Here is a 14,856-nt window from a genome sequence, read left to right as displayed (position 1 = left end):
ATTTAATGTCTATATCTGTATCTATCGGTCCACTTTCTAAAAAATAGGTAAACCCTCCCCCCACCATTTTTGGGTACTACCTTCAAATACAACCATGAGAACATGTCAAACCATGACTCATATTAGTCACAGAACAGATCCCCAGTTCATTTGCTCTTCTTCATTTTCCTAGATATTAAGAAGATAAAGAATATAGAATATCTACTAAAAAAACTCTCCTTCTGCAGAGGATTCATGCAACTGTTAATAAAATTGATTCCGTGATCTTTTAAAGCTTGAAAATTTTAATCTACATAACGTAGGTTACCTAAAAAGCATTGTTCACTGCTTAGTGAAAACTATTTCCCTCAACTGAGGATAATAAGATTGGGAAAGATGAGTTTTTGTTGGTCTAGAATAGGTTTCTTCATGATATAGAGAAGAGAAATGAGATGAATATACTGTACTATAGACTTCCCAAATGCTTTTGTGTTCTGTTCATATACCTATGGAAGCTGAAAAAGTTAGGCTTTGAGTAATTCTAGTTAGTGTTATCAAGCTCCATGTATCCCAGTTCACAATGCTTAATTTTTTTCTTTAGGGGATGAAATAAAATACAACTTCTTGAAAAACGTTTTAATATTACTTGACTAGCATAAAGAAGGAACACCCCATTAGATGTAATGGAACATAAAAAATTAATCATTCCTGGACCACAGAGAAAGAAGACTTATATCTCATGAATCCTATATCTTTTCCCTCAACTTTTTATTTATTCCTTCTCCAGCTATATCCTAGAAGAGGCTTTCAACACACCTCAGGCCTATATTACTGCCACAGCTTCCCCAACTGCCACCAGTCAGCTCATACAGTCTAGGTTAATTTTTTTCTTCAAAATTTCTTTCACATAATTCTCCTCCTCAAAAACCTACAATGGTATCCTATTTCCTATCACATAATATCTAAACTCTTCTAACTTTAAGACTATAATCTGCCTCCATCCTTCCTATCCAACTTTATTCTGTAATATTTCCCAAACAGCAGATCCCTTAGGATAACTATGAAATTCATTTGCTCTTTCTTATGAAAAAAGTTAAAAAGACAAGGAAAAGAAATAGAAACTCAAATCCCTAACATCCAAAGTTTATTTACAATTGAAGTTAAGGAAAAATTTTTATGCATGCTGAGAAATTAGTAATATTCCAAACTTATAGGTTACTATCCAATAAGGAATACAGGATGATGTTGGAAAAGGCTATGGCATACACAACTGAACCAGGTTATCAGAACACACACTATTAGAACCTTGTTATCAGAACACTTATCATATACTTTTATGTCACTTCACACCCAAGAACAGCTCATTGTCTAACTTCTCACTGGCTATTTTAGTAAATAGCATTTAAGGTTAAATGTTAAGACTGTAGAGTAGGGAAGAAATACACAAATGGTAAGCATCACATTTCAGAACCTACATATATGAATACAACATTAAGATTAAGAAACAGTATTTCAAAAAATTTTGAAACACATTTGGCAATGTTTAGCACATGAGGAGACACTGCTTTGGTCCATCCACTCTCTCCAGCTTTTCAAAGTGTTTCCTGGCATTGCGGATATTGATCAGAGTAGCTGCAGAAGCTGAGGGTAGGGAGGGTAGGGGTGGAGTAGATACACAACAGAATAAATACAGGCAACCAAAGGAATATCTGACTAGTAAAAACAAATAAATAAAAGAGAGCCAAATCTCGCAAAATAGGTCACAGAGAACATACAGAATAGGAGGTCCCAAGTTAACCATGATTTAATTTTCTGAATAAATAGAAGATCTGATTATATTCTAAATACATTTCCAAAATAAAATTTGAAAATATTTTGGTTTGGTTCATTTTTAGAATAAAACTCATTATCTTATGTTATATTTTAATATTAACCTAAGGTAGGAAAAGCCAGTGGATCAGAGATAATTTATTTAAACTTCTGGGAATATGCTAGAAATACTGCTAGAACTTTATTTCAGTAGGTATAATGGATATGGCTAGTATGGCATGGAAGCATCAAATACATCCTTTTATGCCCATGGTACAAATATGGGAATATGGTACTTAGGAATATACAGTGACATATAAAATGGTTCAGCATTTAGTAATTCAGAGCTCTTTAAAAAATTTATACTATATACTATCGGAAGCATAAATCATATATGTGGGTTCTCTTTTCTTTAAAATCCCTAGCTTTAGTATCTTTATTTCTGAAATCTCATGAAAAAAACAAAATACTATGGAATCTTAATTATTTTTAAGCTCCAAAATATGTTTAGTAGACCAAAAAAACCTATTTATATATTAGTAATAAAATAGCTTTATTATTGTGGTAAATAATACATAACAAGAAATTTACCATTTTAACCATTTAAAATATACAGGTCAGTGGCATTAAGTATATTCCCACTGCTGTGCAACCATCCCCACTATAATTTTTTTTCATTATCTAATAAAGTACTACCTCTAGGTCAATTAAGAATGAAGCTTTAAACCTATGTCAGCTAAGTTTGAACTTACGAATGGATGGATCAGACATCACGACCATCACATAAGTGTTGGATGTAAAGATATCAATGAAAGCAGCAAAATTAGAGTTCCTGACTTCCATGCTCTGGAAAGAAGCAGCTAGCTTGCTATAGGAGAAATGAGAAAAATAAGTAAAAAGCATAAGATAATAGCAATATAAAAAATTCTTACTTTTTATGTTAAACATTTAATAGCATTATACCTTGATTCACCACTTCATTAAGACAATCACTAACTTCACTTTGTTTTCCAAGGAATCCCAAATGTTAAATTTACTATGTTTTGGAAAGTGACTTAGACAGCAAATGGATTAGGACTTGATATTGGCTGTGAAACCTGTTTAGACCTAGATACATGTTAAAATAACAGATTACAAAATATTTCCTTAATATTTAAGAAGCTTAGGTTGAAATGTTTTCTATCATTGTGATTAATAACTATTTTTTGAATGTTCTTTATATTGAAATTTGGGAAATGATCCCATTTATTTAAAAACAAACAAGGTAATTATATTTGCTTTCCATTTGCTATTTCTTCTGAAAGATGTTAGCATAAACATGCCAGTAAGGCTCACAGTGTGCTAAGACATAAAAAGAGTAAACTTATACTTGTCCTATTGTCTAGGCATCAGAGTTTAATAATCAAAAAGAATTTTGATTATTACACCTTTACTAAATTATACTGTTCAGCCATTCCTTCTTCCTATATTCACAATGCTAAGATTAAAACTGTTTAATCAAAAGTGAGATATGATAAGATATTTCCAGTCTCTATTCTGTACCATTACTGAATCAGTACCTCACTAGTTTAATCACTATGATGTGATAGCAGATCTTTTTATTTGGTAGGGTAGATTCTCCCTTCTTCTTTTTCAAAATTCCCTTCAATATTTTCTGTTTATTTTTTCCTAAATAGTATCAAATATATCAAAAGGGTTTTATGCTTAGGTATTTTTCACATGCTTCTTCTGTAATAGTTGAGTTTGCATTGAAGGACAATGATTTTCACCTCAGTCAACTGTAGGATCCCTTAGAGTTTAGCTTTCTTTTCGATGAAAAGAACTATTCTGAATACAGAAGTGCAGTCTACTGTGATTATTTAAACCTCTCAAAAATGACAATTTTTCCAGACATAAATAGATCAAATAAGATCTCTTACCTGCAGCTCAGCTTAAACTGCTTAATAATGTTGCTGATTTTCTCAAATCTGTGGGCATCACGCTGCTCTTTACACTGATAGTGAGAAATCACCTATGGAAAAAATCAGTGTTCTTAAAGATGCAAAGTAGTCATATCACCTTCTGCTACTTAGTCCTCAAGGTAGACCTCTGTCAGTTTCTTGGTCACCCTGATTTTTAGGGTAGAGTTGGCACCCAGCCTACTCTCTCTTCATCTCTCCCATATCCTGCAATATTCTGCATAATTTCAACATCCCTATGGATAACCCACATAGTAGTGCTTATTTATAATTTTATTGGACATTAAAATATAATCCATTTGGTTTCACTATTGTTCTTTCTCACTTATGTTAACCAAATGTTCATCTTATTTCAATATTTCACAGGATTTTTTTTATTTAAAACTTACAAATTAGGGGCACCTGGGTGGTCAGTCAGTTAAGCAACTGACTTCGGTTCATGAGTTTGAGTTCCGCGTTGGGCTCCGTGCGGACAGCTCAGTCTGGAACTTGCTTCAGAGTCTATGATTCCCTCTCTCTTCCCATCCCCTACTTATGCTCTGTCTCTGTCTCTCAAAAAATAAATAAATGTTAAAAAATGTTTTTAAAAAGTACAAATTTAAAAAATTAAAAAAATGTAGCTGTTCTTCAGATATACTTAATGTACTGATTTTTTTAATGTTTATTTATTTTGAGAGACAGAGCATGAACAGGGGAGAAGCAGAGAGAGAGGGATACAGAATCCAAAAGCAGGCTCCAGGCTCCGAGCTGTCAGCACAGAGCCTGATGCAGGGCTCGAACCCACAAACCAGGAGATCATGACCTGAGCCGAAGTCGGACGCTTAATTGACTGAGCCACCCAGGCGCCCCCCCCTAATGTTCTAATTTTAATGAAGGATATAACTAAGTAGCTTTTGGCATTACATTTAAAAATCTTAGGTATGCCTTGAGGAGAGCCCCTGCCTGTCCCTGCCCCTTTCCAATCAGTGCCCCCTACATGTTGTTAGCTGAAAGTCCCCTTGGGCCTGAGGCATTTACTCTGAAACAATTAGAGTGTTTAATGCAGGGTGGAGTCACCTGGATACAGCAGCTAGGAATAATTGAATTAGACTAAAGTTTTATTCTGTTAGTTTTTGGAACCAAGGGCATGATTAAGAGCAACAGCTAGGGATATTCATATTATATCACTACAAGTGAAATTCTTGGACTGGTGCAAGATGGGCAAGAGTAAAAGCATTTGCCAAGAATGTTTTCATTACTCAAGAATGAATGTGAGAGGTTCAAACGTGATCTGATACTGTTATAGTTCCAATCATGAACAATGCTGACTGGTGATGCAGCAGAATTATTACCATGAACCACCAGGTAGCTTCTAGGAAATCAAAGTCATTGGGTTCCAGAGAGTGTCTGGTTGCAAAGCTGAAAATTAAAGGAATTGATAGAAGTACACCACCAGGAGTGTAGCCTTTGGCTTAACTTGACTCAGTACAGGAAGTCTCATCCAGCTTAGACAAGGACAGGACTGACACTGAAAGTTCTTTCCTGATTCTGTGCATGGTGGTGCATGGCCATTTTTAGTTGATGGAGAAGTTTGCCTGGTTAATTTCAATAACGAACAAGAGTCTGGCATGCTAACTAGTTACAAGACTCCCAAGCTAGGATCACTCAAACACATAAAGCAGGTAATAACAAACATAAAAGAACTAATTGATAATAATACAAAAATCGTAGGGGGCTTTATGGCACATTTATATCAATGGACAGATCATTTAATCAGAAAATCAATAAGGAAACAATGGCTTTCAAATACATAATGGAACACATGGATTTAATAGGTATATTCAGAACATTCCATCCTAAAACAACAAAATATGCATTCTTCTCAAGCCCGCAAAACAAACTTCAAGAAATTCAAGAAAATAAAAATCACACTATGCATATTTTCTGACCACAACTGTATGAAACTATAAGACAAGCACAAGAAAAAGTTAGCAAAGATTACAAATACACAGAAATAAAGAACATGCTACTAAACAATTAATGAATCAACCAGGAAATCAAAGAAGAAATAAAAAAGTACATGGAAACAAATTAAAATGGAAACAATGGTCCAAAATCTCTGAGATGCAGCAAAACCAGTTCTATGAAGGAAGTTTATAGCATTACAAGCCTATCTCAAGAAGCAGGAAAAATCTCAAACAAGCTAAACCTACACCTAAAGGAGTTAGAGAAGAACAGCAAACAAAACCTAAACCAGCAAAATGAAGGAAATAATAAAGATCAGAACAGAAATAAATGATGTAGAAAATTAAAAAAAATCAATAGAACAGATTAATGAAACCAGGAGCTGATTCTTTGAAAAAGTAAAATTGATAAGCCTCTAAGTGCATTGATTAAGAAAAAAAGAGACAGGACACAAGTAAATAAAATCATAAATAAGAGAAATAACAACCAATCATATAAAAAAGCATAAGAGATTATGAAAAACTATATGCCAACAAATTGGATAGCCTAGAAGACATGGATATATTTCTAGAAACATATAAACTACCAAAACTGAAACAGGAAGAAATAAAAAAACATGAACAGACTGATACCCAGCAAAGAAACTGAACTAGAAATCAAAACTTGGGATGCCCAGGTGGTTCAGTCAGTTAAGCGCCCAATTTCGGCTCAGGGCATGATCTCACCGTCTTTGAGTTCGAGCCCTGTGTCAAGGTCTATGCTGACAGCTAAGAGCCTGAAGCCTGCTTCTGATTCTGTGCCTCCCTCTCTCTCTGCCTCTCACCTGCTGGGTGTTCTGTCTCTATTTCAAAAACCAAAACAAAACTAAATGAAACTAAAAACATACACCAAAAATAAGAAAAAAAATCAAAACTCTCCCAACAGACAAAAGTCCAGAGCTAGATAGCTTCACAGGCAAATTTCAAGAAACATTTAAAGAATTCCAAAAAACAGACAATGGAGATAGGAGGCAAGATGTCAGAGACATAGGGAGCTCTGTACTTCCCGCCCACATCTCTCAAAGAAAGGCTGAATGAAGCCAAAGGACATTGAACCACAAGAGTCTGGGAGGAAAGACACAGAGTCCACTAAGAAGACACCGCATAGGTGCGTGATTGCGAACTGGGTAAGATAAAAATGGGAAAGGACCAAGAGGCACGGAGGGGAGGGAGCCCCCTCTGCAGAGAGAAGAGGAGAAGAGAAAGAGCAGCTGAAATTGCTCTTAGAACTGTCTCTGGAGAAGAGAACAAACACAGCCTGGGACAGAGATGGATCCTATTATCCCATCTCTAACCACAGGGAGTTTGGGGAGATTTCCTATTTCTAACTATAGCACTTCCCTTGGGCTGGGTGCCTCAGTCCCAGTCAGCACCAAGAGGAACTGCTCCTCTACTCCCCCTACTCCATCCCTGGCTAAGAACCTGCATGGCTTGTGGGATTATATTTCAAGCAGTGTCATTAAAGTACATGGACTAAGATCTGGAAATGAGACAGGGCTTGGGACATAGAACAGGGCTGATCGTGGCTATGCCCGCTGCACAGGGAGATGGAAACCAAAAAACTGATTTGCAACGCTTGGTTCCAGAAGGGACAGGGGGAGGGCTGCCATTTTCCTCCCCTGAACACCAAAACAGGGCCTCAGGGAGCAGTCCATGGAACCAACAGTGGAGGTGAGGTCTGCCTACACCAAACCATGCCCATCCACACTGGAGAGCTGCTTATATTTATTTATTTATTTTATTAAAACTTTTATACTTTATTTTTGAGACAGAGAGAGACAGGACACAGACAGGAGAGGGTCAGAGAGAGAGGGAGACACAGAATCTGAAACAGGCTCCAGGCTCTGAGCTGTCAGTACAGAACCCAATATGGGGCTCGAACCCATGATCTATGAGATCATGACCTGAACCAAAGTTGGACGCTTAACTGACGGCGCTACCCAACCACCCCTGCTATTTTTTTTTTTTTTTTTACCAGAGCCCAGGGCAACACCAACATTGATGCATTGCGAGGATTAACTCTAGATCAATTCTTGCTATTCAGATGTATTTTCCCTATTTAATTTTTATCTCTCCCCTTGGTTGGACTGGGCCCTCTGGTCATTCGTTCACTTAAACCGTCACATTTAATCCATTCTCTTGATGCATATTCTAAAACTCCATCATTACCTTCCTTTCACTCTCTTTGGAATAATCAGACTGTATAGTTTCTCTGAGTAAAATTATCTTCAGTTCTTTCTCCTCGCCTCCTACCGTATTCTCTTCTTTCTCTCTCTGAATTAAGCTTTTCGGTCTCTCTGCCTGCTCAATATTCCATTTCCCTTAATCCCACTCCTGTCTTTTCTCTCTTTGTATATGCTCTTGCATCAGTACTGCCTCTACCCTGCTCTTTATTTGCAGCTGGGATCTCTGGTTTTATGCTTTTAGACTTTCTGTTTTTGTTTGTTTTGTTTTACATTAGGTTTGCTTGTATGATTTGTCTGCGCGTTTGTGTGCTTTTGTTCCCTTCTTATCTGTCTGTTTTCCCTTACAGGGCTACCACAAGAAACAAGCCAAAGTATACATGGTAAAGAGTGCCAAATATCACTATGAGTAGGGAAATAAAACAACCAAACGCACAAGAGACACCAAGGGACAGCATTAAAAGAATGCTTCCTGAACAGACAGGCCCTCGACAGTCAATGAGCCTCCATTAATATAACAGAACTCATAGGTGCAGAGTGCATAACAAGCTTTTAAAATTGACAAGAGACAGAAAGATAGCCAAAATGATGAAATGGAAGAACTCTCCTCTAAAGAAATTCCATGAAAAAATGACAGCTAAAGAATTGCTCAAAAAAGATATAAGCAACAAAACTGACCAAGAATTTAGAACAATTGTCATAAAATTGCTGGACTTGAAAAAAGCATGGAGGACACCAGAGAAGTTATTGCTACAAAGATTATGGACCTACAAAATAGCTGTGATAAGTTAAAAAATGCTATAAATGAAGTGCATAATAAAATGGAGATAGCCACTGCATGGATTGAAGAGACAGAGAGGAGAATAAGTGAATTAGAAAAACATTTATAGAAAAAGAGATATAAGTTGATCCAGGAGCACAAAAGAAGATTTCGAGAACTGAGTGACACAATCAAACAGAACAATATCTGTATCATAGGAATTCCAGAAGAAGAAGAGAAAGGGGGTGAAGGGGTACTTGAACAAATTATAGCTGAGAACTTCCCCAATTTGGGAATGGAAATAGTCATTGAAATCCAAGAGGCATAAAGAACTCCCCTCAGATATAACTTCAATCGACCTTCGGCATAACGTATCATAGTGAAACTGGCAAAATATAAAGATAAAGATAGAATTCTGAAAGCAGCTAGGGGTAAAAGGGCCCTAACATACAAAGGGAGACCTATCAAAGTAGTTGCAGACCTATCTACTGAAACTTGGCAGGCCAGAAAGGAATGGCAGGAAGTCTTAAATGTGATGAACAGAAAAAATATGCAGCCAGAAATCCTCTATCCTGCAAGCCTGTCATTCAGAATAGAAGGAAAGATTAAAGTTTTCCCAAGTAAACAAAAATTGAAAGAATTCATCACTACTAAGCCATCCCTACAAGAGATCCTAAGGGGGACTCTATGAGGGAAATGTTGTAAGGAACACAAGGTAGCAGAGACACCACTACAAGCATGAATCATCCAGAGAACACAATTACTCTAAACCCATGTTTTTCAATAACACTGAATGTAAATGGACTAAAGGCTCCAATCAGAAGACAAAGAGTAGCAGAATGGATAAGAAAAAACCAAAATCTATCTATTCACTGTCTACAAGATACACATTTGAGACCTGAGGACACCTTCAGATTGAAAGTAAGGAGATGGAGAAATATCTATCATGCAACGAGAAGTCAAAAGAAAGTCGGAGTAACCATTCTTATATCAGACAAATGGGACTTTAAAGTAAAGGCTTAACAAGAGATTAAGAAAGGCATTATATAATAATTACACAGTCTCTCCATCAGGTAGAGCTAACAATTTTAAATGTCTATGCATGAAATTCCGGAGCACCCAAATACATAAAACAATTAATCACAGCAACAATCTTATTGATAAGAATGTGCTAATAGCAGGGGATTTTAATACTCCACGTATAGCAATGACTAGAACAACTAGATAGAAAAACACTAAGGAAACAATGGACCTGAAAGACACATTGGAACAGATGGATTTGACTTATATATTTAGAACTATACATCCTGAGGCTATAGAATTCAGTTTCTTCTGAAGTGTGCATGGCACATTCTTCAAGATAGTACCCATACTGATCATAAAGCAATTCTCAATCAATATAAAATAATTGAGATCATACCATGCACCCTTTCAGATCACAATTCTATGAAACTTGAAATCAATCACAGGAAAAAATCTGGAAAACCTCCAAAAACATGGAGGTAAAAGACCACCCTACTAAAGAACGAATGGTCCAATCAGGCAATTAGAGAAGAAATTCAAAACCATATGGAAAAAAATGAGAATGAAAATACAAAAATCCAAAAGCTTTGGGATGCAGTAAAGGCAGTCCTAAGAGGAAAGTATATTGCAATCCAGGCCTATTTCAAGAAACTAGAAAAAGCAAAAATACAATATCTAACAGTGCACCTAAAGGAACTGGAAGCAGAGCAGCAAGAGCACCCCAAACCCAGCATAAGAAGAGAAATAATAAAGATCATGGCAGAAATAAATATAGAATAAAAAAAAACAGTTGAACAGATTGATGAAACCAAAAGATGGTTTCCCAAAACAAACAAACAAACAAATAAATTGATAAACCTCTAGCCAGGCTTCTCAAAAAGAAAAGAGAGCACTCAAATAGAGAAAATCACAAATGAAAATGGATTTATCACAAGCTATTCCTCAGATATACAATTATTAGGGAATACTATGAAAAATTATATGCCACCACGCTAGACAATGTAGAAGAAATGTACAAATTCCTAAATACATATGCACTACCAAAATTCAAACAGGAAGAGATAGAAAATATGAACAGACCATTAACTAGTGAAGAAATTTAATCAAACACCTCCCAACAAATTAGAGCTCTAAGCTAAACGGTTTCCCTGGGGAATACTACCAGACATTTAAATCAGAGCTAATACCCTTTCTTCTCAACTAGTCCAAAAAATAAAATAGAAGGAAAACTTCAGAATAATTCTATGAATCCAGCATCACTTTGATTCCCAAACCAGAGACCCAGTCAAAAAAGAGAACTAAAGGCCCATATCTTTCATGAAAACGGATGCAAAAATCCTCAGCAAGATACATGCAAATTGAATTCAACAGCATATAAAAAGAATCATCCACCATGATCATGTGGGATTCATTCATGGGTTACAGGGCTGGTTCAATATTCGCAAATCCATCAATGTGATACATCACATTAACAAAAGAAAAGAAAAAAAAAATAAAATGACCCTGCCCATATATGCAGAAAGAGCAGTTGACAAAATACAGCATCCTTTCTTAATAAAAACCCTCAAGAAAGTTGAAATAGAAGGAACTGACTTAAACATCATAAAAGCCATTTATGAAAAGCCCACAGCTAATATCATCCTCAATGGGGAAAAATTGAGAGCTTTCCCCCTGATATCAGAAACACAACAGGGATGTCCACTCTCACCACTGTTGTTTAACACAGGGCGGGAAGTCCTAGCATCAGCAATCAGACAACAAAAGGAAATAAAAGCCATCAGAATTGTCAAAGATGAAGTCAAAATTTCACTTTTCTCAGATGACATCATACTCTACATGGGAAACCCGACAGACATCACCTAAGCCTACTAGAACTGATCCATGAATTCAGCAAAGTTGCAGGGCATAAAATCAACAGATAGAAATCAGTTGCATTTTTATACACCAATAATGAAGCAATAGAAAGAGAAATCAAGAAACTGATCCCATTCACAAATGCATGAAAAACCATATTATACCTAGGAGTAAACCTAACCAAAATTTAAAAGATCTATAAAATAAAAACTATGGAAAACTTATGAAGGAACTTGAAGAAAACACTAAGAAATGGAAAAACATTCCATGCTCATGGATCAGAAGAATAAACATTGTGAAAATGTCATTATTACCCAAAGCAATCTACACATTCAATGCAATCCCCATCAAAGTTGCACCAGCACTCTTCTCAGAGCCAGAACAAATAATCATAAAATTTATATGGAACCACAAAAGACCCTGAGTAGCCAAACTAATATTGAAGATGAAAACCAAAATGGGAGGCATCACAATCCCAGACTTTAGCCTCTACTACAAAGCTGTCATCATCAAGACACTATGGTCTTGGCACAGAAACAGACACGTAGACCAATGGAAGAGAATAGAGAACCCAGAACTGGGCCCACAAATGTATGGCCAATTAATCTTTGACAAAGCAGGAAAGCATATCCAATGGAAAAAAGACATCCTCTTTAACAGGTTGTGCTGGGAGAACTGGACAGCAACATGTAGAAGAATGAAACTAGACCATTTTCTTACACCATACACAAAAATAAACTCAAAATGGCTGAAGAACCTGAAAGTGAGACAGGAAACCATCAAAACCCTAGAGTAGAAAGCAGGAAACAGCCTCCTTATCCGCAACCGCAGCAAATTCCTACTCAACACATCCCCAAAGGAAAGGGAATCCAGAGCAAAAATAAAATATTGGGCCTCAAAGCTTCTGCACCGAAGAGGAAACAATAAAAAAAAAAAAAAACTAATAGGCAACCAAAGAATGGGAAAAGATACTTGCAAATGCCATATCAGATAAAGGGCTACTATCCAAAATCTATAAGAAACTCACCCAACTCCACAACAAAAAAAACGAAAAATCCAGTGAAGAAATGGGCAGAAGACATGAATAGACACTTCTCCAAAGAGGACATCCAGATGGCCAACGGGCACATGAAATGATGCTCGGCATCACTCATCATCAGGGAAATACAAATCAAAACCACACTGAGATACCACCTCATGCAAATCAGAGTGGATAAAATGAACAAATCTAGAGACTACAGATGCTGGCGAGGATGTGGAGAAATGGGCACCCTCCTACACTGTTGGTGGGAATGTAAACTGTTACAGCCGCTCTGGAAAACAGTGTGGAGGTTCCTCAAAAAACTATCCATAGAACTCCCTTATGACCCAGCAATAGCACTGCTAGGGATTTACCCAAGGGATACAAAAGTGCGGATGCATAGGGGCACATGTACCCCAATGTTCATAGCAGCACTTTCAACAATAGACTGGAATAATCATGGAAAGAGCCTAAATGTCCATCAACTGATGAATGGATCAAGATGTGGTTTATATATACAATGGAATACTACATAGCAATAAGAAAGAATGAAATATGGCCACTTGTAGCAACGTGGATGGAACTGGAGGGTGTTATGCTAAGTGAAGTAATTCAGGCAGAGAAAGACAGAAACCATATGTTTTCTCTCCTAAGTGGAAGAGGAGAAACTTATCAGAGGGCCATGGGGGAGGGGAAGGGGGAAAAGTAGTTGGGAAGAGGGAGGGAGACAAACCATGAAAGACTCTTGAATATTCAGATCAAACTGAGGGTGATGGTGGAGGGGGAGAGGGGAAGGGAGGTGATGGTCATGGAGGAGGGCCCTTGTGGTAATGAGCACTGGGTGTTAGATGGAAACCAACTTGACAAGAAAATAAAAAAGCAAAAAAATAAAGAATTCAAAAAAATAGAAGAGGAAGGAAAGCTTCCAGTTTCATTCTATGAGGCCACTATTACCTTTATACCAAAACCATATAAAGACACCACTGAATGAGAGTATAAGGAAATATCCCTGATGAAAATAGATGCAAAAAGTACCAAGAAAATACCAGCAAACCAAATTCAACAATAAATTTAAAAACCATTCACCACAATCAAGTGGGATTTGTTCCTGGGTTGCAAAAGTAGTCCAATATTTGCAAATCAATCAAGAGGATTCATCATATCAGTAAGAGAAAGGATAAGAAATATATGATCATTTCAATAGATGCAGAAAAAGCATTTGACAAAGTACAGCATCTAATCTTGATAAACACCCTCAATGAAGTACGTTCATAGAGAACACACCTGAACATAATAAAGGCCATATGTGAAATACCCATAGGTAATGTCATAGTTAATGTGGAAAAACAGAGTATTCCCCCTAAAGTCAGGAACAAAACAAAGATGCCCACTGGCACCACTTTTATTTAACATAGCACTGAAGTCTTATCCACAGCAGTCAGACAACAAGAAATAAAAGACATTCAAATTGGTAAGAAATAAAATAACCATGATTGGCAGGGGACATTATACTATATATAGGAAACCAAAAAGATTCCACCCCAAAATTGGTAGAACTGATCAATTCATTAAAGTCACAGGATACAATATCAGTGTACAGAATCGATTGCTTTTCTATACACCAATAATGAAGCAGCAGAAAAAGAAATTACAAAAACAATACCATTTACAACTGCAACAAAAATAAGATGCCTAGGAATAAACCTAACCAAAAAGGTGAATGACTTGTACTCTGAAAATTATAAAAGACTAATGAAAGAAATTGAAGATAACACAAAGAAATGGAAAAGTATTCCATAATCATGGATTGGAAGAACCAACATTGTTAAAATGTCTATACTAGGGGTGCCTGGGTGGCTCAGTTGGCTAGTGGCTGACTTAGACTCAGGTCATGATCTCACAGTCCGTGAGTTCAAGCCCCACGTCAGGCTCTGTGCTGGCAGCTTAGACCCCAGAGCCTGCTTCATATTCTGTGTCTCCTTCTCTCTCTGCCCGTCCCCTGCTCATGTTTTGTCTCTCTGTCTCTCAAAAATAAACATTAAAAAAATGCCTATACTACCCAAGACAATCTATGCCTTTAATGCAATCCCTATCTAAATACCACTATCAGTTTCCACAGAATGAGAAGAAACAATTTAAAATTTGTATGGAACCACAAAAGACTCCAAATAGCCAACATAATCTTGAAGAAAAAAGCAAAGCTGGAGACATCACAATTCCACACATCAAGTTATATTATGAAGCTATAGTAATCAAAACAGTATGATAATGGCACAAATATAGGCAC

The 14,856-nt window shown here is 36.6% G+C and overlaps 1 protein-coding gene across 5 annotated transcripts in view; it reads right to left on the bottom strand.

Annotated features, from left to right (window-relative positions):
* Positions 1 to 1,101: 1,101 nt before the first annotated feature.
* The window catches only part of RRAGB (Ras related GTP binding B), a 47,549-nt gene continuing 33,794 nt past the window's right edge, over positions 1,102 to 14,856 (bottom strand). For all 5 annotated transcript variants that reach the window (XM_029929943.1, XM_029929942.1, XM_029929940.1 and 2 more), the window contains 3 exons: positions 3,708 to 3,799; positions 2,541 to 2,656; positions 1,102 to 1,620 (listed from right to left, as the gene is read on the bottom strand). In XM_029929943.1, coding sequence (XP_029785803.1) covers positions 1,523 to 1,620; positions 2,541 to 2,656; positions 3,708 to 3,799 — 306 coding nt within the window. In that variant the 3' untranslated portion in view covers positions 1,102 to 1,522. The remainder of the gene's footprint in view (positions 1,621 to 2,540; positions 2,657 to 3,707; positions 3,800 to 14,856) is intronic.

This window comes from Suricata suricatta, chromosome X (assembly GCF_006229205.1).
Source record: "Suricata suricatta isolate VVHF042 chromosome X, meerkat_22Aug2017_6uvM2_HiC, whole genome shotgun sequence".
In the NCBI taxonomy this organism is placed as follows: domain Eukaryota; kingdom Metazoa; phylum Chordata; class Mammalia; order Carnivora; family Herpestidae; genus Suricata; species Suricata suricatta.
The sequence above is the reverse complement of the archived record's forward strand: the minus strand, read 5'-3'. Positions and strand labels throughout refer to the sequence as shown.